Source organism: Ovis aries, chromosome 9, assembly GCF_016772045.2.
Source record: "Ovis aries strain OAR_USU_Benz2616 breed Rambouillet chromosome 9, ARS-UI_Ramb_v3.0, whole genome shotgun sequence".
Taxonomy (NCBI): domain Eukaryota; kingdom Metazoa; phylum Chordata; class Mammalia; order Artiodactyla; family Bovidae; genus Ovis; species Ovis aries.
In genome coordinates, this window is record NC_056062.1 from 47,246,523 (window position 1) to 47,270,194 (window position 23,672).

General features: G+C 40.6%; 1 protein-coding gene across 2 annotated transcripts in view; it reads right to left on the bottom strand.

Moving 5' to 3' along the window:
* Window positions 1-23,439, bottom strand: part of TRAM1 (translocation associated membrane protein 1) — a 31,508-nt gene extending 8,069 nt beyond the window's left edge. For both annotated transcript variants that reach the window (XM_004011729.5, XM_060393792.1), the window contains exons 1-9: window positions 23,151-23,439; window positions 13,067-13,130; window positions 11,478-11,599; window positions 11,247-11,363; window positions 9,919-9,977; window positions 8,156-8,240; window positions 1,662-1,732; window positions 1,329-1,433; window positions 380-523 (exon numbers count right to left, since the gene is read on the bottom strand). In XM_004011729.5, coding sequence (XP_004011778.1) covers window positions 380-523; window positions 1,329-1,433; window positions 1,662-1,732; window positions 8,156-8,240; window positions 9,919-9,977; window positions 11,247-11,363; window positions 11,478-11,599; window positions 13,067-13,130; window positions 23,151-23,273 — 890 coding nt within the window. In that variant the 5' untranslated portion in view covers window positions 23,274-23,439. The remainder of the gene's footprint in view (window positions 1-379; window positions 524-1,328; window positions 1,434-1,661; window positions 1,733-8,155; window positions 8,241-9,918; window positions 9,978-11,246; window positions 11,364-11,477; window positions 11,600-13,066; window positions 13,131-23,150) is intronic.
* Between the last annotated feature and the right edge of the window lie 233 nt (window positions 23,440-23,672).

The window sequence follows — 23,672 nt, forward strand, 5'->3', positions numbered from 1 at the left end:
CTCCCAAGCCAGGCTGGCACAGAACATTAAGCAGAGTTCCCTGTGCTATACAGTAGGCCCTTGTTGGTTATCCATTTAAAATACAGCAGAGTGTACAATGCCCATCCCCAACTCCCTAATTATCCCCTCCCCATGGTAACCATAAGTTCCTTTTCTAAGTCTGTGAGTCTCTATTTTGTAAGTTTATTTGTATCTAAATGCTTTAGTATTGATACTTTAATTTATACATGAAATTACAATAGGTATGAAATCAAATCAAATGAGTATTTTCCCCTACCTCTCATAATTATACCTTTATATTTTAGACAATTCATATTTTAAATTGATAATACATACTACATTGTAGGGCAAGGTAAGAAAAATGTTAAATCAACCCTACCTAACAGCTAACACATTGAAGTTTCCAGTACTGAAATCCAGCTTCTGGTTCTCTGCTCTTGCCAGGCCAAAGCCAACAGTGAGTACCGAGAGAATTAAAGTCAGAAGTCTTCCCAAAACAAACAGAACTGCCCACAGAGAAAATCTGTGAAAAAAATGTCAAAGTCAGATTCACAAAATTGCAAAGATAAGATTCGAGTAGAAATCAGATTCCTGTTAGGTAAATGTGTATTAAAACAGCATTTCTTACAGTTCTGCAAAAAGGATTCTGAAATAAAATGCTAGGGAAATGCTTCATATTATATCACATTCTTGGAGATTGTATAACATATGAGCATATTTCAGGTTCTTGAAGTTCAGTTAAAGAAATATTTGATTTTTTTCCCATTTAGCTGATTTTCTGTGTATGCGTTTGACAACTATTAATGATTCTCACAACTACTGGTATATAGAACAATTCTGGAAAAGGCTGAATAAAAACAAAGGCCATGTATTCAATTCTCATGAGAGGCCTCGCTTCACTTTTTCTCCCTGCAAGGCTCTTTACAATACATATTACTTCAATGCTATCCAAGTTTAATTTTCCCATCAAAATATTTTTGTATCTTTAAGGTTCTATAATCTACTATTTCAATTTCTTCTGAAAGCTCACTTTTCCTCATTATTCCTTCTCCAAAAGAAGAATGTGCACTAAACAAGATAGGAAAAGTTGTGTGAGAAAAGCAAACCCCCAACCTTCAAAACTGCAAGTTCCAATATACTATCTCTCAAGCTAAGAAAGACTATTTTAGAGTACAAAATACCAACTTCAATTGTTAAAAAGTGTCATTTTATTTAAAGTAGCTTCTAAAGCAACATTATTGCCCATAGCATGGACCTTGGCAATAGCATGGTCCTTTGCAACACAGGCACTGACTTTACACAAGAAACAGAATGGTTGAAAGACTCACCCTTTCTGATACTTTTCATCACTAAAGTAAAATAGGCGGGAAATGTGGAAAAGAAACTCAACAAAATAGTGTAGCACCAAAAGCACAAGTCCTAGATGATTCAAGCTGTTAAAAGAACACATTTAAAATGAAAAGATTAATTACGAATTAAGACAGAGTACCCACTCCAGTGTTCTTGCCTGGAGAATCCCAGGGACGGGGGAGCCTGGTGGGCTGCCATCTATGGGGTCGCACAGAGTCGGACACGACTGAAGTGACTTAGCAGCAGCAGCAGCAGCAGCAGCATATTATCTGCCCAGTCCACAAGCACACCCAAGAAAAATCCCAACTCACTTTAAAAGATAAGCTCCAGCAATGTGAAAGAGGTAAAGGCCGATGTAGACGAGCTGACGAGGAATATCTTCCTGTAAACAGAAAATTGCACAACAGGTTAAAACTGGGGGAAGTAGTTGTTTGGAGAAGTAGTGTGAAAATGTACTGTCACAGAAGACCTGAAGGGCACTCTGCCCGGCACCCACTCCAACTGGCCAGTCCTTTACCCTCTCTTGGCTTCATCTACTCATCTGGAAATGTGAATAACACCTGGGTTTCCTTGAATCAGATGAATTCCAAATCCCTTTTAGTACTGAGCGGTTCTTTTTATAATAAATATTAGATGACACAATCTTAATAACCATTATGTCCTTCTAATATTAAAACTACTATGTTTATACCAGCAGAGATTCTTTTGTTTACCCAAATAGTATTTATGTTTTTTAGTCCCTTTCATTTCACTGTCAGTCAAGTCATTAACACCAAAGGTTAAAATTTATCTTCTCACTTAGGATACCACCTACTTGTATATTCTTTCTCCTCTTAATAACCCTGTAAGTCAGGTATTCAGACTTCACTTTTGCTTTCCCCTCACCACCAGCCCCCCATAGTTCTTAGTGACTTGGTTATCTTAGAAATAGTGGTTTTCAAAGATGTTTTAAGTCAAGTGACTCATAAAATTAATTTGGGGGTCACCCTAACATCTTTTGAAATATGAAATATAATGTTTAAAAAGGCTAGAGTGTACAGCATATTATATTGTTTCATGAAAGCTTTATTCCAGATTTTACACACACGGAGAAGGCAACGGCACCCCACTCCAGTACTCTTGCCTGGAAAGTCCCATGGATGGAGGAGCCTGGTGGGCTACAGTCCATGGGGTCGCTAAGAGTCGGACACGACTGAGAGACTTCACTTTCACTTTTCACTTTCATGCATTGCAGAAGGAAATGGCAACCCACTCCAGTGTTCTTGCCTTGAGAATCCCAGGCACGGGGGGAGCCTGGTGGGCTGTCGTCTATGGGGTGGCACAGAGTCGGACACGACTGAAGTAGCAGCAGCAGCAGTACACACACACACAGAATTATAATGTAAACTCTATAGTTTCTCACCTTAGGTTACAGTCAAAAATGTTTGCAAAAAATGAACAGCAGGCCCTATAAACACTCGTTAATTTAGGAAATGCCTGTACCACTCATTCCTACTCTGTTTTTTGGCGATTTACCACATATATGGTTCTACTAGCCTGGCTAGTACTATTCATGTACTGCAGCTCTAATTAAAATGATTACAATATGGTTGATATCAGCAAACTGAGCACCATTTGCCTGGAACCTCACTAGACTTGTCTCTGCCATACAGGAGAGCTGAACACAGATCTCTTCTCTTTCAGCCCATACAATTCAAGTACAGTTATTTCACCAAATCTTCCAAGAAAGAGCAGAGAGCTTTTAAGTGTAGTTTTGAAGCTGGAAAGTCTTTTCCAGTAAGAATGGTGCAAAGATCAAGTGTTACAGAACGTACGACAGTTGAACAAAACTATATAGAGTCCTACACTGCGGAGCTCTCAGGGAGAATTCCCAAGACACAATACTCAGTGTATGGTGGGCTTTCAACTGGAGAGAGAACGAAGGCTGGCTGACTTTTTTCTCCACATAATTTCCACACTTCCAGTGAAATATTTCTCCTTACTAAAGGAGTGAGAGAGAAAGGTGTTGTGATAACACGGCAAAGTTCAACCACAAGGAAGTCTCTTTACTCTCTTAAAATCATTTCAGACGAGCTCAGCTGTAGTGTTATAATTGCAATTTGACATCCTATGGAAACAGAGGTGTCACTAAATACATGGTAGTTGTATTTCTGAAAGTGTGGTGTATATATCATTGGCACTGTACAAAATGATTTTAGATGGTATACAACAAAACATTTTAACTTTCATGTTAATTTTGTTTTTATTTTATTGTTTCTAAAGATTTTTTTTTAATGTGGACCATTTTAAAAGTCTTTATTGAATTTGTTACAATATTGCTTCTGTTTTGTGTTTTGGTTTTTCAGCTGCAAGGCATGCCGCTTCCCAACCAGGGATCAAACCTGCACCCTCTCCATTGGAAGTCTTAATAACCACTGGACTGCCAGGGAAGTTCCTCACTACAATTTTAAATACATTTTAAGTTGCAGTGAGGTGGCATGCAAGTGACTGTGTATATGAAACAACACCATATTCCTTCAGATGTATGGTAAACAATGTTCCAAATTTCTGAGGGGAAAACAACACCAAGAGGACCCTTGATACTAAAGCTTTTTAAAAAGTTTTAAAATTGCTGATTGGACACTAAACTCATTTTATTACATAACAATTTGTGTAAATCAATGTAAAAAACTAATTTGCTGGAATAACTGATGGAAAAACTATAGTAGTCTAACTCCTTGGAAAGATTAAAGAAAAGAAAAGATTTTTTTTTAAAAGAAGAAACACAAATAGGTTTTAAAAATACACCATTTAGCAGAGAACATAAGTTGCTTATCTTTTTTCCTGTTAGACAAATCTAAAAATAACTGCTATAAATTACAAACATATTCTATTTCAAAAAAGTCATTCCATCTCTTTTTTCTCCTTAAATCTCAACCTAATTATGTGAAGCAAGGTTTCGCTTGCTCTTAGGTAAAGAAAAAGTCCAGAGCTTCTTCCCTAAATTCAAGTTCAACTTTGCATCTCAGCCCTGCCTTTCTGATAGCAACCAACTGAGTCAATCATGGTGAGTAAAATACCACCAAATGTCCCATCTCCACAACTGTCAAATCCTTAGCAAGAGCTTTTCCAAAAGGACAGAGTACCAAGACATCTTTTTCTAAGTAATGGAAACTTGAGCATTCTATAAACTGGCCAGTGTCTCTACAGCAAGGTTTGCACATTCAAAGCTGAACCAGAGACAAGTGTCAAAATAAATGAGTGACAGGGAGGGGTCTACTGCAAAGAGTGGTGGAGAGCGCAGGTTAAAGGCATTCCCCTGTCAACAATAATAAGGTGACAGGTGTGACGTAGCATGATTTTTAAAATGAGACTGGGCTTCCCCTGACATTCTGCAATCCTCATAGGGTTACAGCCCTTCTGGGGCTTACATGCCTGTGGCCAACAATAAAGACCTTACCCAGCACCATGTGTCCCTGGGGTGTGGGGATCAGTGAGAAAAGAGAAGGCTGGGTGAAAGATCAGTGAGAAAAGATGTTGGCACTCTTAGCGGCAGTTCACGGTATCAGTTAACTGGCCACATCACAGATTTCAATTAGGGAGTTAACACGCCATCCAAGGGTGGTTTGTAACTGTTCTAGAATCTAGAGTCTAGATGAATGCAGATGTGGATGAGAAAAAGCTATTTTGGTTTTTCAAGACTCACCACCCTATGATTTTGTTATGTAAATAAACTCTTTTTTACCAGAAGTCAGAAACAAAGTTTTGTTTATTTACAAACTTTCTTATACCTGAATGGAAAAAATATGTAATGAAACTGAACAGTTGCCAAGTCCTTATATATCCTTAATGCTAATATTCCAGTAGTTTATATAAGAACGAAGTCATAGAATAATGACTTAAGATTCTGATAAGTCTCCTTTTCCATGGAATACCTAATAAACACAGTACACTTAAATGAAAACAAATGCTAAAATTATAAATAACTTTAGGTGACATTTTTGGTTGTTATTCCAACATCTTTTATTAAAAAGGTCAGCCGTATACTTTAGTAAATTTCTATTTTATAAGGAAATGTTTTTCTTAACTACACAGTACTAAAATATGAACTTTACTTTAAACTGAATATTGCATATATGCCCAAATATAAGGCAAAGATTTTCCCCTAAACCAAAAATGTAGTCATCTCATATGTAAATTTTTTCAAAGCTCTCATACTACAGAGATCTGTATTGATTATTTTAAACAACAAATAAATGGGTTAAGATACATAACCTGAGAAAACTCAACCAGTGTCATTTCTAAATGCTTACACAAGGTTAGTGGAGGAATCAATAAGACAGAGTAACGATGTACTCTGGAAAAACTGATTTAAATGAGTCAAGGAAGCTCCAGTGATGAAGGACAGATATTAACAAGTCGCACATGAAAAGTGTGAATGTGACCCTCAGGAAGGAGTGGGCAAAAAGCTTTTTAAGAATTTAGTATACTTTATATCGTATACAACTATATGTATGGATAATTAAACCAAATAATCTAAATATCAGAAACAAAACATTTGGATATTCCATCCACACTTTCCTGAAACTTCTTATATTCAAGTTGGCTAAGAAACTACATTTTGAATCCTCTCATGGACAAAAGAGAGGACTGTTTATATTGAAACATACGTATTACATGGAATTAAAATAACCTTCTTAAAAGAAACTGAGTTATTTGTGACTAACACACCTCTTGAATTGCTACTGTGTTCCTTTTCCCACTTCTCTGTAAGACTGGGTCAAAACAACCACTGTACTAATTTTTTTCCAGTGAAGAGTTCTTCCAAAAATCATTCTTATAGAGTAAATTTTAAGAAACCGTTGAACACATATGCAGCTGTTACTTTCAAATTATGTTAATTACTTGAAACAGTTACTTTCGACAGTCATATGTAGGTGTTAAAAATAGTTTCAGTTAAGTTCTAAGTTATGCAAATTATTCCATAAAAATTAGATTGCATTTCTGGAGAAATGCCATCTGGCAGGAACTGATAAGGAAAGAGCTTTGAGAACTAAAATGAACAATTACTTTGAAATGTCCCTCTCTACTACATGGTCAATGAACAATATATAGACATATGAACTCATAATGAAACCCAGAGGTAAAACATCCACAGGTACAAAAGTACATGAAGAAAGACCTAAACATCTGAACCATGGTACTAAGACATCACGGACTATGCCGGTCTCAGCAGTGCTCCACAGAACTTTCTGCAAGGAGGGCTAGGTTCTCTGTCTCTGATTCAAAATGGCAGACTGTGAAACCATGTGTGGCCAGTGAGCATTTGCGACATGGCTAGTGTGACCAAGAAAGCGAACTTTGTTTTTGTTTAATTAAGTTAAATGTGCTTTGTGGCTACTGTGTTGGACAGTGCAGCTATGGGACACCTATGGTTCACATTAGGTAATCACTAAACATGGAAGGGTTATTGAAAGTGGTGTGGCTAAAAATTTTATCTTAAGACAGTTCTAAGTCAAAGGTTTTATGGATCTTCATGCTAATCCTTATAACCAACGTAACTAGAAAACCATTCTACTTTACATGGACTCTAATTTGGTGCTATTCTCTAATCATGGCAGACATCAATGATGACTGACATACAGGACACAAAAACCACAGATACAATACAGCAATAAAATCAAGCACTTATATTCATGAATTAACTACCCAGAGTACAAGAGTTTCTGGCTTTTAAGAAGGCAGAGATAAAATGGTCACTGGATGGGTGGTTACATTTCTGTTTTGGAAAAGCTTCTCAAAGTAAGGGGATTTTAAAACCAATGTTTTAAATGTGGAAAAATGTAAAATACACACAACCCATAGAAAGCATAATGAATCCCCATGTACCTGTCTCCCAACTATGGCTGCTAACTCATGACTTTCTTTTCATCCACCCCTCCCCCAACATGTCAGTTCATATATAGGGATTTTAAAAACAATCTCTCCCCAAAGGAGAATAAAAGTGCTTGATTAATTTATTAGAAAAGGTATCCCAGGGAAAAGAACTATGTGCTGGGATTATAAAATTAGAGAATGTTAAAACTGAATGAGGTACAAAAAGGGAAGAAAAAGGGACCAGGGGACAGGGCCACAGATGGGAAGAGCTCTGGGAACAGATGAGCAGCTTGATTTTGATTTAGAGCGAAAAGGACCTAGGACAGTTTTTAGAAGAGAAAGAGTTAAATAAAGGAAACAAAGTTTATTCTGTGACATCAGGTAAGACTGACTTCAGAGGTGCCGAGGGTAAAACTACACAGGAGGCTACTGCAGTGCTCCAGGGGCTGAGTTACTGTTCAAACAAGACAAATGAACATCTTTCCCACCTGTTTCACTAGGGAAAGACTCAAGGTGAATATTTAACTCTGGTTTACTTTTCTCAACATTGAATTTTTCTCTGGGACTTATACACAGTACCATTAGTTGCCGAATAATCTAATTAATCCGTTTGGTCTCACTTGTGAAACTGCTAAGCGTATCCATAACACAAACTGAATATCACACTGCAAGATTTGTTTAAATTTTATTTTAAATTACCACTAATACAATTTTAAAATGAGAAATTAGCATGTCAAATGTAAGATCCCCACCTCTTAAGTTGAACCAAATAAAAGTTTCTGCAATAAATACTTAAAGACATTTAGTCTGTGTGGAAAAAAGAGAGGGGGGGGATAGGAGAGGGGAAAGGGAGGCTAGAGATGTGAGGAAATATTTAATTTTAAAACAACTTTCCAAAAAAAGGCAAAAATGACAAGACAAATCTAAAAATCACAAAACCACTGCTTACTTTTTTGGTTTTCTGGAAGTAGAGTTCAGGAAAAGCATGAAACCAGTATGCCAACTGTGATATGTAGAAAAACTTCATCTGAAATCTGTGTAACACAAAAAAAGCAGAACATATCGTTTAAAGCACAACATCTTTAAAGAATAAAGTAAAAACACACACTGGAAATCAGGACACGCTAAGTAGCTACCTTTGTGTTGCCATTTCAGGTCCCCTTACTCCCTTTACTTTACTCTGCAGTAGCCCCCTTCCCCAGCCCCCCAGGGTCTCCCCACCATCAGTCAGTTCCTCTGGGCTAAAGAGCAGAAGCAAAAACATGATCCACAGAACCCTGGGAGCAACCAAGCAAGCTACAAGGAAACAGAGTCCCTTGCCTATGAGTGAGTTAGTACTGATGAGTGTGCCTGTTAGCTACTGAAAATATGCGGAACGTGTCTCTGAGGGAATCAAATCACACCATCTGTAAGGGTTCCTCAAAAGGGAAGTAGGAAGCGCAAAAAGATGGTGAAGAAGTGAAGGTGCACAGATTCACCAACACTGGAAACCGAGACAGTCCCAATTACAGACAACCTCTGGATTTTTCCTTAGGGAAACATGGTATCTCTACCGGGTTGAGACACTTGAGAACCCCCAATAAATGGAAGCAAACTCAGATTCAAGAGAGGAATAAGGCACTGAAGGGTTCCCAGGAGACATATTCGCATCAGTCTAGAGTCCACAGTCTCTCCACGCCACACCCCTCTAGACCTCCTCTTTCTCCATCCCCCCGGGCCCCCTTCTCCTCCAGAGGTCTAAAGTGGAAAACACAAAGCCTATCTGAATAATGCTGTAGGGAGAGAGGGGGAGGAGGTCAGGGAAGGGGAGAAAATACAGTCCCACATAAATATGATGTTTATATCCCCATTCTACAAAAGTTCATTGAATTAATACACTTTTTAAAAGTTAGAATGGCTCAGCAGAATATGGTAATGCTGTAGGTCATGTTACTCTCTTCATATCTTTTTCTCCAACTCTCCCATCACAATGCATCTACTGACTACTGCCTAGATGATAAGCCCCTACAGCGGGCACAGCAAAGGATATGAAAAGAAACAGTTCCTTCTGCTGTCAATTACATACAGTCTTGGTGGGCATGGGCACAACATAAGACTGACTCACATAAATGAGACAATTAAAGAGCAGCCAAGACAATGTACAAACATAAAATACTGCACAACAAAAGGAAAAATTCAGGAAAGCAGAAGCCCACGTAGGCTAAAGGAGCAAGGAAAATATGGAACAGACATTTCCGAACTGGGCTTGAAGAATGAATAACTTAGCTAGCTGACTTGGCGACCCCTGAGCTTCTTATAGCACTGTACAGAAACCTTGGGGGCCAAAAAAGAGAAACAGTCTCTATCCTCAAGCTTATAGTGTAAGAGAGAAGAAATGGAAGAAAAGAGACTAGGGTAAAGAAAAGGAGCAAAAGTATATAGAAGATGGAGCAGGAATGAGGAGAAAAGATGAGGGAAAAGACGACGACAGCGGACTAAATTAGGATTACCATTAAAATCAGTTTTCTTAAGGTAACAGACATACTGAAACGACTACATACATGATAAAAGCACAAAGCAATATTTTGTTCTTATGGCAGTGTGAGTGCCAAAGACATACCTATTGTATGAATTTGCCTCACGTCTTAAAAGAGAGTAACAACAAATCCTGCTTAAAAGTGACCTGACCGTGGATGGCCCTTAATTGAGAAAAGCCTAGTAAAAATGACTTACGTCATCAGGGTATGGGGATAAGCCCTCCACAAGATAGTTGGGTCTGAGATGTAGTTTTCCTAAGAGAGAAGATACAAAAATTAGTCTAATGAGCATGTAAATTCCTTAGAAAATAAGACAGTATTTTCATGTCTTGCACATTTACAACTCTCCATCTCAAGTTCCAAAGGGTCCATGGAAGTCAAACATTTTAGATGTTTTAGTTATTTTTCATTCAATCAAACTGCTTACTTTAGTGATGTGAAAATCAATGAGTGATGTGAAGTCCAAAAAGATATAATTCCTGGGCTTTTGAAATTCTTTCAATCCAGGGGAGTAAAAAAGACACAAATGCAAACACAACCAAAAAACAGTAATGGCACATAACAGTCATCCAAGGAGTGATTTTTTTCTCGGGTCATCAAAGAAAGGGTTCCAAAAGAGGGGGCACCTGACAGGAGACAGAGGAGCAAGGTGCTGCCAAGTTTTATAAGATTATGTCCACATAAGGAGAAGGAAACAGCAGCCCACTCCAGTATTCTTGCCTGGAGAATCTCATGGATGGAGGTGCCTGGAGGGCTGCAGTCCATGGGGTCACAAGAGTCAGACATGACTGAAGTGCATGCATGCACGTCCACATAATAACCATGTCTTTTTCTTAGATAACCAGATCTGTTTAGTGAGACTTATTCATATGTATATATAGAAAAAACTGAAGCAACTTATCCTTAATACCCATTGAGGTTTTAACACATTTATTTTTTTTAAAACTGTGTAAGACAGAATTTGTGTACATCAATAATTAAAAAAATTTCTGAATATATAAGATAGATTTTAAGCTGAATTTTATGTTCATCTATAAAGTATCACTAAAGCAGCAGTTTACAATGGAACAAGCACTGGACTTGAAAAGCTGAGTTCTGGTCTGTCTCCAACTGTGTCATACCCTGGAAAATTCACCTGGCCTATTTATTCATCTCTAGTATATATGCAACCTTGTGAAAGTATCACTGATAACTTATCCTTTCTGCTAACACAGAGCCACTTGCAAATGACTACAAGATATGAAGACAACATTCAGAATGACTAAAACTGAGTAAGGCTTTCTGGAACACTGAACATAGTTGGCAATTTTTACTGTATAAAAACTTAGAGGCTTACTGATGAAACCTGATTTATACTAGTTCAATAGCAGAACTCCTAATCTTAGATAAGAACAACAACAGAAGAGGAATTTTTCTAAGGTTCAGGGTTTGCTTATGAGTGCTAAAAATAGGACATCATTTCCTGTTCTGAGTACATAATTAAATACTCTGAGAGATGAGAACTTAAGCATAGTACATACTTACAGATACAAGAATGAATGTGCCCCAAATACAAGAAAACAGGTAGAATGCACTAAGCTGACCAGATTCATTAAACTTGCTGTGTTTCGTTTTGGAGAAATGCATTCGCCTGTTAATTTTCTAAAAATAAAAACAATTGTTAATTTAAAATTATAAAAATGTATTTAACATAACTATCATGGTATGGAGAGCTAGTATTTTACAAAGTATAGATTTCTAAGATTGTATACTTACATCCAACACATATTCTTGAATTATGGCATGAATAATTATCGCCACCAGCATGTAGAAGAAAACTGTAGCCAAATCTTTGATACCATAGTAATAAAGGAACGCTGATTCAGTAGCTTGTTCTTCTGAAGGCCAAAAGAAGAGGACACACACACACACACACAAATATACGTAAGATTATAAAAACAGCACTAAGTACAACACAGTTATGGAAACAAACAAAAGAAGACTAATCTAATAAATAAGTTTATAGAAACATCACGGTAATATGCTTTTGGACACTTTGAGTCTTAGCAGCAATGAAAACTGAGATTACCCAGAAGTCTAAAGTTTCAGAAATTACTTACAAAGACTTCACACAGGTTAGTTACAGTCATTAAAGATCAGAGCACAGGGGAGGGGAGGCCACACTCAGACCCCTGGATATCCCAGGGGTAGAGCAGGTTATGTTTTGGTTATATTAAAGTAAGTTATACTTAGCCCATTTGCCTGTGTTTTCAAGGAACTTTTGAAACTTTCAACTTTCTAGCTCTATTTTTCAAACTAGATACCATATTTATAATTCTGATGGAACAGCTGACTTTGATTTGATTTAGTTTTGAACTCTAAGCAGGGGAGACAGAAGCAACTGCTGCAATTGTTTTCAGTCTTTAAAACTGCTAATTTTCCAGAACAAGACTTAAGCAAATACTTGTGAGTTGATAAAAGAGCTTTGTTCTTCTCTGGCATACTCAAATTTCTAAACAACTTTGTGGTTTTCAGTAATCTGATATCTAAATTACTAAACCAAGTATTTACAAAATGATAAAACTGAACAAAAACCCAACTCCATGTTGTGTAATTTATCTTACATCTAAATAGAGAGACTGGGAACAAATTTACAGCCTAAATATGTTATCTTGTTAAGTGAATACCCCACCCCTCATCCATGCTAATTAATTACATTACTATATTCAACTGTAATCAACTTTCAATAACAACCTGATTCTCACCTAGCATAATCTAGAAAAAATTTTTGAAATAAAACCTAAAAATGTAGTCTGTATTCTATTCCCAAGATACTTCTTAGAGCTTACTGTCATTCTCTCATCAAAATAACTAATAGAATGGTAGAGCACAACCAAAAAGCAACAATAAAATCGGCTTAAGAGGGTTGTTATTACAGTTCCCAAACAGAACTCATAGGTCAAAAAAACTGAACCTGAACACTGGGGCTTTAGAAACCTTGACTGAACAATGACACTTCAGACAAATGCAAAATATCCATTCTTAGGATTTTCTTATGAAAAGATCAGAGTGAGGAGAAGGACAAAAAAAAAACCTCACAAAAACCCTATTCTTCCATGGAATTTCAAGCCCACTTACAAAAGTACACAGTAAACATTAAACACATAAAAACGGATTTTCTTACAGGATTTTCAACCCAAAACATCAGATCTTGCATTATTACAAAATCATCAAGAAAAATATTCATTCTCATCATGAATGAGATCTGTGAAGATAATGAAGAACCTAGTGTTCACAGAAATTTCCATGTCTGCCCAGCTGAACTCTTCTACTTAACCAGAAAATTCCAAAAGAAAAGCACCTACCTGTGGCAGGGAGGGTAACATTGTACTGAAGAGTAACAAAAATGATAGAAACTTTTGCTGTTATCTGGAAAGAAAAAAAAGATCAAGTCAATTTGTGACTCTCTCCCAAACAGCAACTCAGGGGGAAAAAACATTCCAAGTTCTGTCCCTACATCTAAGAACCAAGGAGGGCTCCCCAGTTCCTGTGTCACCCGGACAGGCACAACTGGGATCCCCCTTGCCAAGGAGCTTGAAGTTAACTTAATTCACCAAAGCAGTCTGCAATTTAGATGGGATTGTACAATCCACTCCTAACTTTAAGATTTCAAAAAAGAGATACTGCAGTTCCAGTAAACAGTGTTTTTGATAAATAATGTTTCTCTCTCTACCTGTACAATGAACACAAAATTGCCTTCAAGAAAAATTTTAAATGTAAATTAATGAAAGAAAAGGGAGCACCGTTACCAGGATGAAAATGGACCGAAGGTAGGGTCTGCGGTGTGTGTCTTAATCTCCTGCACACCTGGCATTGGATACATGGTCAATGAATATTTAACTGACCTGACAACTGGTACAAGCAAAGTGGTCACAACAGAACAATGAAACACTTACTCAATATTTATAGGCACCAAGCACTATACTAGACAAGAGGATAACAGAGAGGGATGATATGATCCAGACGACTAGAAACTTATTTGAGTTTTTAGAAGAAATGGTTATAATACCAAAGAATCAGAGCCAACAGGAACCGAGGAAAAACAACGCATTTTTTTTTTTGTTTTTCATTTCTTCCTGGGGTGAGGAAAGGCTCTGCAGAAGATGTGGTGCCTGAGCAGCTCCTGCTAGCAAAGAAAAGTTCCCTCGCAGGGGATGGAGAGGACAGCCCAGGTAGAGAAAAGGGAAGTGCAAAGGTCAAGAAGCTGGAACCAGGAGGTCAGGCGTAACAGGTGGACATGAGGAAGGGCCTAGTGTGCTGATCTAAGTAGTGTAGACTTTATTTTAGACTGACCAGACAAATTGAGGAGAGGGAGTTACTGGTGTTTAGAGAGACGGCTGACTGTGGCCAGCGCTGGCCCCCCAAGTCACCCTCAGATCCAAACTCCAGCTGGCAACCGGAATCTTGCCCTCCATCAGGCGAACACACTCCCCAGGCCCGCCCACCCCCGAAGGTCCTCCAGTTGAGTCCCATTCTTTCCAGGATGAGAACAAACTCCAGGGTCTGGCCCTGCCTCCTGCACTCCTCCCACCCAGGGCTCTGTGCACTTGCGGTTTAATCTGAAACACTGCTGGAAAACCTCTCCACTCGGGATCTCAGGTCAACTACATCCTTTCAAGGAAGCCTTCCCTGCCTTTTAGGATAGGTCATTTCCTTTGTTAGACGACCTCAGAGACCTGGGCTTCATTCTTACAAAATGCACACTCCCGGCGTGGTGATATTCATACTGCTGTTACTCATCACAGTAACCTCCGTAAAAGCCAGGACTACGCTGGTTTCTGTTCATCACTAGAAGCTCAAAGTCCAGCAGGGCGTGCGGCATTTATTCAGTGACTAATCAACATTACTAAATAAATATCAGACAAAAAAAAATTGGAGTAAGGAGGCAAGTCAAGTATGAGAGAAACCCATAAAAGCTAATAAGGCCTGAACTGAGGCAGTGGTGGTAGAAGAGAAGTGGAAGTTTTGAGGCAGAATAAGGTAAGTGGAGGTGATGGAATTCCATTTGAGCTATTTCAAATCCTAAAAGATTTGAGGATGCTGTGAAAGTGCTGCACTCAATATGCCAGCAAATCTGGAAAACTCAGTAGTGGCCACAGGACTGGAAAAGGTGTTTCCATTCCAATCCCAAAGAAAGGCAATGCCAAAGAATTGCACTCATCTCACACGCTAGTAAAGTAATGCTCAAAATTCTCCAAGCCAGGCTTCAGCAATACATGAACCGTGAACTTCCAGATGTTCAAGCTGGTTTGAGAATAGGCAGAGGAACCAGAGATCAAATTGCCAACATCCGCTGGATCATCGAAAAAGCAAGAGAGTTCTAGAAAAACATCTATTTCTGCTTTATTGACCATGCCAAAGCCTTTGTGTGGATCACAATAAACTGTGGAAAATTCTGAGAGAGATGGGAATACCAGAGCACCTGACCTGCCTCTTGAGAAATCTGTATGCAGGTCAGGAAGCCACAGTTAGAACTGGACATGGAACAACAGACTGGTTCCAAACAGGAAAAGGAGTACATCAAGGCTGCATATTGTCACCCTGCTTATTTAACTTATATGCAGAGGACATCATGAAAAACACTGGGCTGGACGAAGCACAGCTGGAATCAAGATTGCTGGGAGATGGTTTGGGAGAATGGCATTAAAACATGTATATTATTGTATGTGAAACAAATCGCCAGTCCAGGTTCGATGCATGATACAGGGTGCTCGGGGCTGGTGCACTGGGATGACCCAGAGGGATGGGATGGGGAGGGAGGTAGGAGGGGGGTTCAGGATGGGGAACACATGTACACTGTGGCAGATTCATGTCAATGTATGGCAAAACCAATACAATATTGTAAAGTAATTAGCCTCCAAAAAAAAAAAAGATTGCCGGGAGAAATATCAATAATCTCAGATATGCAGATGACACCACCCTTATGGCAGAAAGCGAAGAAGAACTAAAGAGCCTCTTTGATGAAAGTGAAAGAGGAGAGTGAAAAAGTTGGCTTAAAGCTCATCATGCAGAAAACTAAGATCATGGCATCCGGTCCCATCACTTCATGGCAAACAGATGGGGAAACAGTGGCTGACTTTATTTTTTGGGCTCCAAAATCACTGCAGATGGTGATTATAGCCATGAAATTAAAAGACGCTTACTCCTTGGAAGGAAAGTTAAGACCAACCTAGATAGCATATTAAAAAGCAGAGACATTAATTTGCCAACAAAAGTCTGTCTAGTCAAGACTATGGTTTTTCCAGCAGTCATGTATGGATGTGAGAGTTGGACTATAAAAAAAGCTGGGTGCCCAAGAATTGATACTTTTGAACCGTGGTGTTGGAGAAGACTCTTAAGAGTCCCTTGGACTGCAAGCAGATCCAACCAGTCTATCCTAAAGGAGATCGGTCCTGGGTGTTCATTGGAAGGACTGATGTTGAAGCTGAAACTCCAATATTTTGGCCACCTGATGTGAACAGCTGACTCATTTGAAAAGACTCTGAAGCTGGGAAAGATTGAGGGCAGGAGAAGGGGAGAAGAAAGGATGAGCTGGTTGGATGGCATCACCGACTCAATCCACATGAGTTTGGGTAAGCTCCAGGAGTTGGTGATGGACAGGGAGGCCTGGCGTGCTGCAGTTCATGGGGACGCAGAGAGTCGGAGAAGACTGAGTGACTGAACTGACTGACTGACTGAAAGCTTGTTAAGCAGGAGGGAAGAATCAGAGATCATGTACTGATGCTTCAACAAGTAGGTGAAAAACAATACTATTAATAAAACTGGGGAATACGGGAGGAACAACAGGTTTTAGGGAAAGAGGAGTTTTCAGTAAACTTAGATTTCTTTGAGATGCGCAGGTGGAAAGACCAACAGGCAGGTGAGGCCCACTCCTGGAGCTCCGCAGGGAGGGCCAGGCTCAAGGATTTCTGGAAGTCTCTTTTTACAGAGAGTACACCGTACACAGTGGAGGCTGTGGAAATATGTAAGTCCTCTGTAGAGAGTGTACAGGATTTGATGAGAAGCAGGACAAATCAGAACCATGGAGAGGGCAGAGAAAAGCTGGTGGGGAAATAACAAGACATGATCAGAGAGAAACAGCAGAGAATGAAGAGAGCTGGATACCCCAAAAGCCAGAGGGGAAACATCTCAGGACAGTGTGGACAATAAAGCCAAAGCTTCAACAGAGATGTGTCAGGAAAAGACGACAGTGGACTGGACGATTTAAGAAGTCATCAGTGGTCACAGCTTTTGAGTGATTCCAACAGAGAGCGCGAAAGGCACATGACAGTGGTGTGGAGAGCCCAAAAGGAATGAACACAGGGGTTCCCAGTGAGAGATAACAGGCCAAGGCTTATGTTGTTTTATGATGGGAGGGGCTAAGCTGGTGTGAGGGTGGTCAGGAAAGGGGCTAGGGAGAATTTACCATGTTAGGGCATAATGGACAGAAAGATCTGGCAGGGAATGAAACACAAGGATAGCTGCTGTTGTTTAGTCATTAAGTCATGAGCGACTCTACAACCCCATGGACTGCAGCATGCCAGGCTTCCCTGTCCTTCACTATCTCCTGGAGCTTGCTCAGACTCTTGTCCATTGAGTCAGCGATCCCATCCAACCATCTCATCCTCTATTGTCCCCTTCTCTTTCCCTCAATATTTCGCAGCATCAGGGTCTTTTCCAATGAGTGGGCTCTTCACATCAGGTGGCCAAAGTACTTCAGCTAAAGGTTAATCTTGAACTGCTTTCCTCTTACACTAAGCAGAAGGTAAAAACGATGCGACAGATAAATTCAAAAGACAAGAAACTGAGGAAATTCTCGATGGTGTGGAGTGGAAGCAATGTTATTTGTTAAGCACAGCTGGGGAATCCAATGAGTATTTTTATAGTTCCTTTAGGGAAAGGAGCTGGCCAGGGAGAAGTAAAAAGATCCCTGGGTATTACTTTTGTCTGAGGTCAGAAACCTCTGACTTGTAATATTATCTAGCAGCCCGAGACCACGACTTTCTCTGACAACCCTGAGTGAGCCACAAATGGGGAGGGAGGGAAAACGCAGGTGCCAGGCTGGAACCATGGCTGGATATGTATAGGTCAAACAGGGAGAAAGACCAAGAGGGAAAGGGAGCTAAGGGCCTGGGGAGAGTGTGAACAGTGAAGTCTGCAGGGAGAAAAGCAAAGCATCGAGAGGCCACTATACTGGAGAAAAGGAAAGGGGATCAGGCCCCACCAAAGTCTGGACTAGACGGAAAGCCAGCAGGTGAGCAGCAGAGGTGGGGAGATGTACAACATACAGGTTGTAGCTGGGCTCTGCTGTCCTGGAGTATTACAGGCCTGTGAGAGGAAGTCAGGGAAAGGCCCCTCCAGCAAGTTGCTGTGCTAGGTAGATACAGAAAGCCACTTGACTAGAAGAGGCCAGTAAGGCTTTTTTGTATTGCATTCTAGGTCATTCACACGAATACATTACAGCAGAGCGATGACATGTGTTTCCAGGGCAACACTGCTTTTCTGCAATTCTTTTAAATAAAGTTGATGACTAAATTTTATGCTTTAATATCTTGTTTAGATTTCATATACAAACACACAAACACACTTTGCATCCCTGTTTCTAGTTTAAAATATGAGGGCACCACTATCGTAGCTGAAAAAACTTCTAAGTTTTTTTAAACAAATGACAAGGGAAATTCTTCAAAGATAAATTTAATATCAAATTCCCAAAGCAACGAAAATTATATTATCCTTTCATGCTAGGCTTCCAAATAAAATTAAAATCTGGCTTCCAGCTAGCTTAGCATGTGACAGTATGTAGAATAATAAGAAAAATACAAACCACACACACTACAAAAGTTTATAGGAAATTTTTTTTAAAAAAGAAGAAAAATTAAACCAATAATCATGCTCTTAGCCATTTCCAGGCCTCCTAAGTGTCATATCCCAGCCAACACTGTTTTAGTTAAACTAATATTTCAGTTAATCAATAATAAGACAAATTAATTTGGAATAAAATATGCTACAGAAATACATGGGCTGCCCAGGTGGTGCAGTGGTGAAGAACCCTCGTGTCAATGCATAAGATCCAAGAGATAAGGGTTCAGTCCTTGGGTTGGGAAGATCCACTGGAGAAGGAAATGGCAACTGGCTCCAGTATTCTTGTCTGGAAAATCCCATGAACAGAGGAGCCTGGAGCACTACAATCCATGGGGTCACGAAGAGTTGGACACACTGAGCATGCACACACAAGAAATATATAATGCATTCAAAAGTAAAAATAACCAAGTTTATGACAATTTTGAACATCTGAAGCACTGCTCTCCATTTATAAGAAAAATATGAGACTTATTCAGATGTATCTTAAACAGGTTACCATGACGCTTAAATGAATTATTTAACTCAGCACTGACTACAATTATCATGAATATCATAATATTTCTTTCATGGTCACCAGCTGGGGCTTGGTAGCTTGTCATACAGAAACGTTAACTACGCTGTACTTGCTAGAGGAAGGAGTACTACTACACGGACTGGATGCCTTAGAGATAAAGGCAGTTTCTGAATATCTAATCCCACTTCCTTACTGACATATAAAACTAAGTTCTTAAAAAAAAGAAGGAAAGAAAATGGTGGCATTAAGACAAGCCACACTTAAAAATAAAACAAACCTCCAAGTCTGTTCCACGATACTTGGAATTGTAAAGGTCCCCCTAACCTGGCATGGCAAGAACAACTTGGACTCCTGAGTATGTGTAAAGTAACTCCCTTTCAGTAGATCTTCCTCATGGAGACTCTTAACTTCTCTTCTGTATCCTTGCTTTTGGAAAGGTTCTCAAGTATCCTTATATCTTCTAACTATTAAATTTTCCTCACTCCAATATGAAGTCATGAATTATACACCACGATCTGCAGTATGTGGACAGAAACTGACTATACTAAAAAATACATAATTTCAAAATTCACAGCAATTTCTGAGAACACAAAGTTCCTTGTAAATTAACGTCTTCCATTTCCCACAAACAAACTATTGCTTTATCAAAAATGAACGTGCGTGCTCAGTCGTGTCTGACTCTTTGCAACCCCATGGACTGTAGCTCGCTAGGCTCCTATGTCCATGTGATTTTCCAGGCAAGAATACTGGAGTGGGTTGCCATTTTCTAATCCAGGGGAATCTTCCCAAATCAGGGATTGAACCTGAGTCTCCTGTGTATTCTGTATTGGCAGGTTGGTATATACAACTCTTTAGGTGCTGTTAGAACCTTCTCTTGGAGAAGGCAATGGCACCCTACTCCAGTACTCTTGCTTGGAAAATCCCATGGACAGAGGAGCCTGGTAGGCTGCAGTCCATGGGGTCACTGAGTTGGACACGACTGAGCGACTCCACTTTCACTTTTCACTTTCATGCATTGGAGAAGGAAATGGCAACCCACTCCAGTGTTCTTGCCTGGAGAATCCCAGGGATGGGGGAGCCTGGTGGGCTGCCATCTATGGGGTCGCACAGAGTTGGACACGACTGAAGCAACTTAGCAGCAGCAGCAGCAGCAGAACCTTCTCTCACATAAAAAATCCGTCTTCTATTTTTTGACCTTGATAAATACCTAAGGAATAATGAACTATCATTTATGGCATGTCTCCTGTAAGCTAAACTTTCAACTATGAATTATACAAATTAATTTAATTCTCAGAGTAATCCAATGAGCCCTATCTTACAGGAAAGGAAACAAGTTCGAGAAGTTAAATGACATGCCCTAGGTTACCAAGTTAGCAAGCAGTGGAGCCCTACCTAACTCCCTTTAGCTTCAGCATTTACACTGAGTCTTCATTTTGGCTAGTAATACAGTATCTATTATTGCTTTGTCAATTTCACCATAAATCCTCTGACATTTTCTCAATATATTTACACAAAAGGCTAACAGTTCTGTTGCAAAAATATCAACTTCTCTATTATTCTAGCACAGATACCGTCATTCAATAACTACGTTAATGGTGAGATTCATCAGCAATTATTTTGAAAGCAGCAAAACGCACCAGTAAATTTTTTTCCCATGTGTAGATAACATGCTTTTAAATCCTAACACTTTAACATATGGCAAGAAAAAAGTCATGGGACATGCATGAACTTTCTTCTGTATGTTTCTTCAATGTTCTTTTTTGAACTGACTTTAAAAACTTCTATTTAGATCTTTGTTGAGTCTATTTAATTGAGAAATTTTACAGATGTAAAGGTGAAAATCCCTTCACTGTTTAAAAAAAAAAAATCATTGACGTGAGGAAGTTAACAGGTGGTGAACTTCCCTAGAAATGTGGTAAGAGAACAAAAAAAGCTTACATAAAAACAAAGTCAAAACATTTCTTAGTGTCAGCATTTCTGATTTATATTCCATTTCATTCAAAACATTTTGCAGATAATATTACTCCTAAATTATATCTTCAAAGTCAGGAATTTTTACCATGTGGAGATGGGTTATGGCAAGTCTTATAAAACTGTTCAATATGACCAAAGCAGAAGGTATATATATGTAAGTATAATATTCAGAAAGTGAGTACAAGTGTTTAGCATTACATTTTTAATATCGTACATATTCATATAGTACTTTATAACCCATAAGATGCCTTCATACCAGGCTACCTGATCCTTGCAAACAGTGGTGGTGAGAAGAGCACATGTGGTATTTTCTTATACACAGCAGAAAAACTGAGGCTTACCCTTAGGTCATTCAGGTGGTAAGTAGCACAGGCCCAGCCTAAAATAAACTATATGACATATGTTAGTTCCCGTCTACCTTCCCATTTAGGAATACTCACTGCTTCCTTAACTGTGGATTAAGTAGGCAAAAATGACGCTATCAAGATTAAAAAAGAAAAAAAAAAACCCAACTATATCTAGATCCAGAAAAAGCCCATTCGAAGATGAGCAGAAAGTTTGAAAATATTAAGTATTAAAATACTCAACTTCTAATAATAACATTTAAAAGAGCCACACAGGCTCTATTTTAACAATTTAGTCATCTTTTGGTCACTGGCAGTCTCATTCCACTAGTTTTTAAGACTTTTTTTTTTAAATTTAACTACTGTTTATTTAATTTGTGAGTTGGAAGCAGGATTTCTTGTCTTTTACTGGAATCGTTCACACTGAACTGCATATGAAACTCTTTACTGCTCTGTCTATATTTTGCTAACATTTTTATTGGAGCATAGCTGTCTAACAATGTTGTGTTACTTTCTACTGTACTGGTAAAGTGAGTCAACTATACATATACATACATCGCCCTTTTTTGGATTTCCTGCTCACTTAGGTAACCACAGAGCACTGGATAGGGTTCCCTGAGCTACCCAGTAGTCAAGAATTCTTGATGTCACTCATTAAACAAATATTTTGTAAGCACTTCCTAAATGCAGGGATATAGTCTAGGCGCTGGAAATTAAAAAAACAAAACAAAAAAAACCCTGTCCTTTCACTGAGGTTACATTCCAAGAAGGAGACAATAAATAAGTAAAATAATGAGTGTATTTGGTGGGGGCTCAGGAGCTACAGAGAAAAGTTAAAAAGGGAAAGAGGATAAGGAATGGGCGTGTGTTTTGGGGAGCGAGGGGAAGGAAGCCGTAGGATGTTACCCGTTCACCTGGCAAAGTTTATTACCCACATTCAACAGCTGTTAAGTAAGTCATCACGATACGCGCTATGTGGGAAGAGAATTTACACACTCCTGACATTTCCATCCTCTCCTACTTCAAGAAACAAAAAGAAAATTATTCGACTCCTCGGCACTGCTGCTCTGTACCCCGATTTCTGTATCAGACCTTGTTTCTTTAAGGAGAGAGCAAGCGCAGGACGGAAAAAAAAAAAAGTTCGATCACTGCTAACAATACCAGTTGGGGAGACCGAAGTTCTTAACAATTGGGTGGGTGATCCTGCGGCGATCGCTCGCCGCCCCGTGTGGCCACCGCCCTTCCAGCGGGCAGCCGGCGCCCGGCTCCGTCGGTTTGCCCCCCAAACCCCGCGCCGCCGCGGCCGCGGCCCCCGGCTCTCCCCGGCCCCCTGCGGCCTGGCCGGCCGGCCATTCCCCAGCCCGCCCACTGCCCGCAGCCAGCTAGGCGCGCAGGGGCCGCCCCCGCAGCCCGCCGGCCCCTCGCCGGCTGCCACGTAACCCTTCGCGGGAACCAGGAACTGCGCGGCCGGCGGGAGGGGGCGGCGTGCGCGGTGGCCGAGGGGGCGACGCGGCGGCCCCGGCCCCTGCGGGCGGGCGGCGGCCAGGCCCCCGGGGCTCCGCAGCCCCAGGCCAGCGCCGGGCCGGGCGGGCCCGCTCTTTGGGGGGCGAGGGGCCGGCACCTCCCCCCGGCCCCGGCCAGGGTCCCCCCGCGGTCCCGGACCGAGGGGCTGAGCTGGAAGCCCGGGCCGGCGGCGGGGCGGGCGGTTGGGCTCACCTCGAACATGAGCCCCAGCAGGAAGACCATCGCCACACAGGAGACGATGTCCGCGTGATTCTGCAGGACGAATTCGTGGCTCAGGACCGGGGGGTTCTTGCTGCTCTTCTTGCGAATCGCCATGGTGAAGCCACCGCCCGTGCCTGCAGGTGCTCCGCCCCGGCTCCGCTTTCCCAGCTGCTCACCGACTCTCCGCCGCCGCCGCCTCCCTCTGGCTGCTCCTCACAGCCCCGCCGCTGCCGCTCGCTGGGGCTTCACTTCCCATCCCACAGCCAGTACGCAGCCGCCTGGGCCACCCGAAAAAAAAAAAAAAAAAAAAAAAAAAAGCGAGCCCACGGCGGAAGCGAGCATGCGCACTGGGAGGGACGGCGCTCTCTAGTGCCGCGGCCGCTCTTGCGAGCCCACAGCGCCGCCTAGGGACTGGAGGCTGTCCGCCCGCGGCCGGGCTGGTGGAAGGAACCTGAGCGGTGCCCCGCCGGCTCCGCGCCGGGGCGGGGGTTGGGAGTCGTTTGAGGCGCGAGT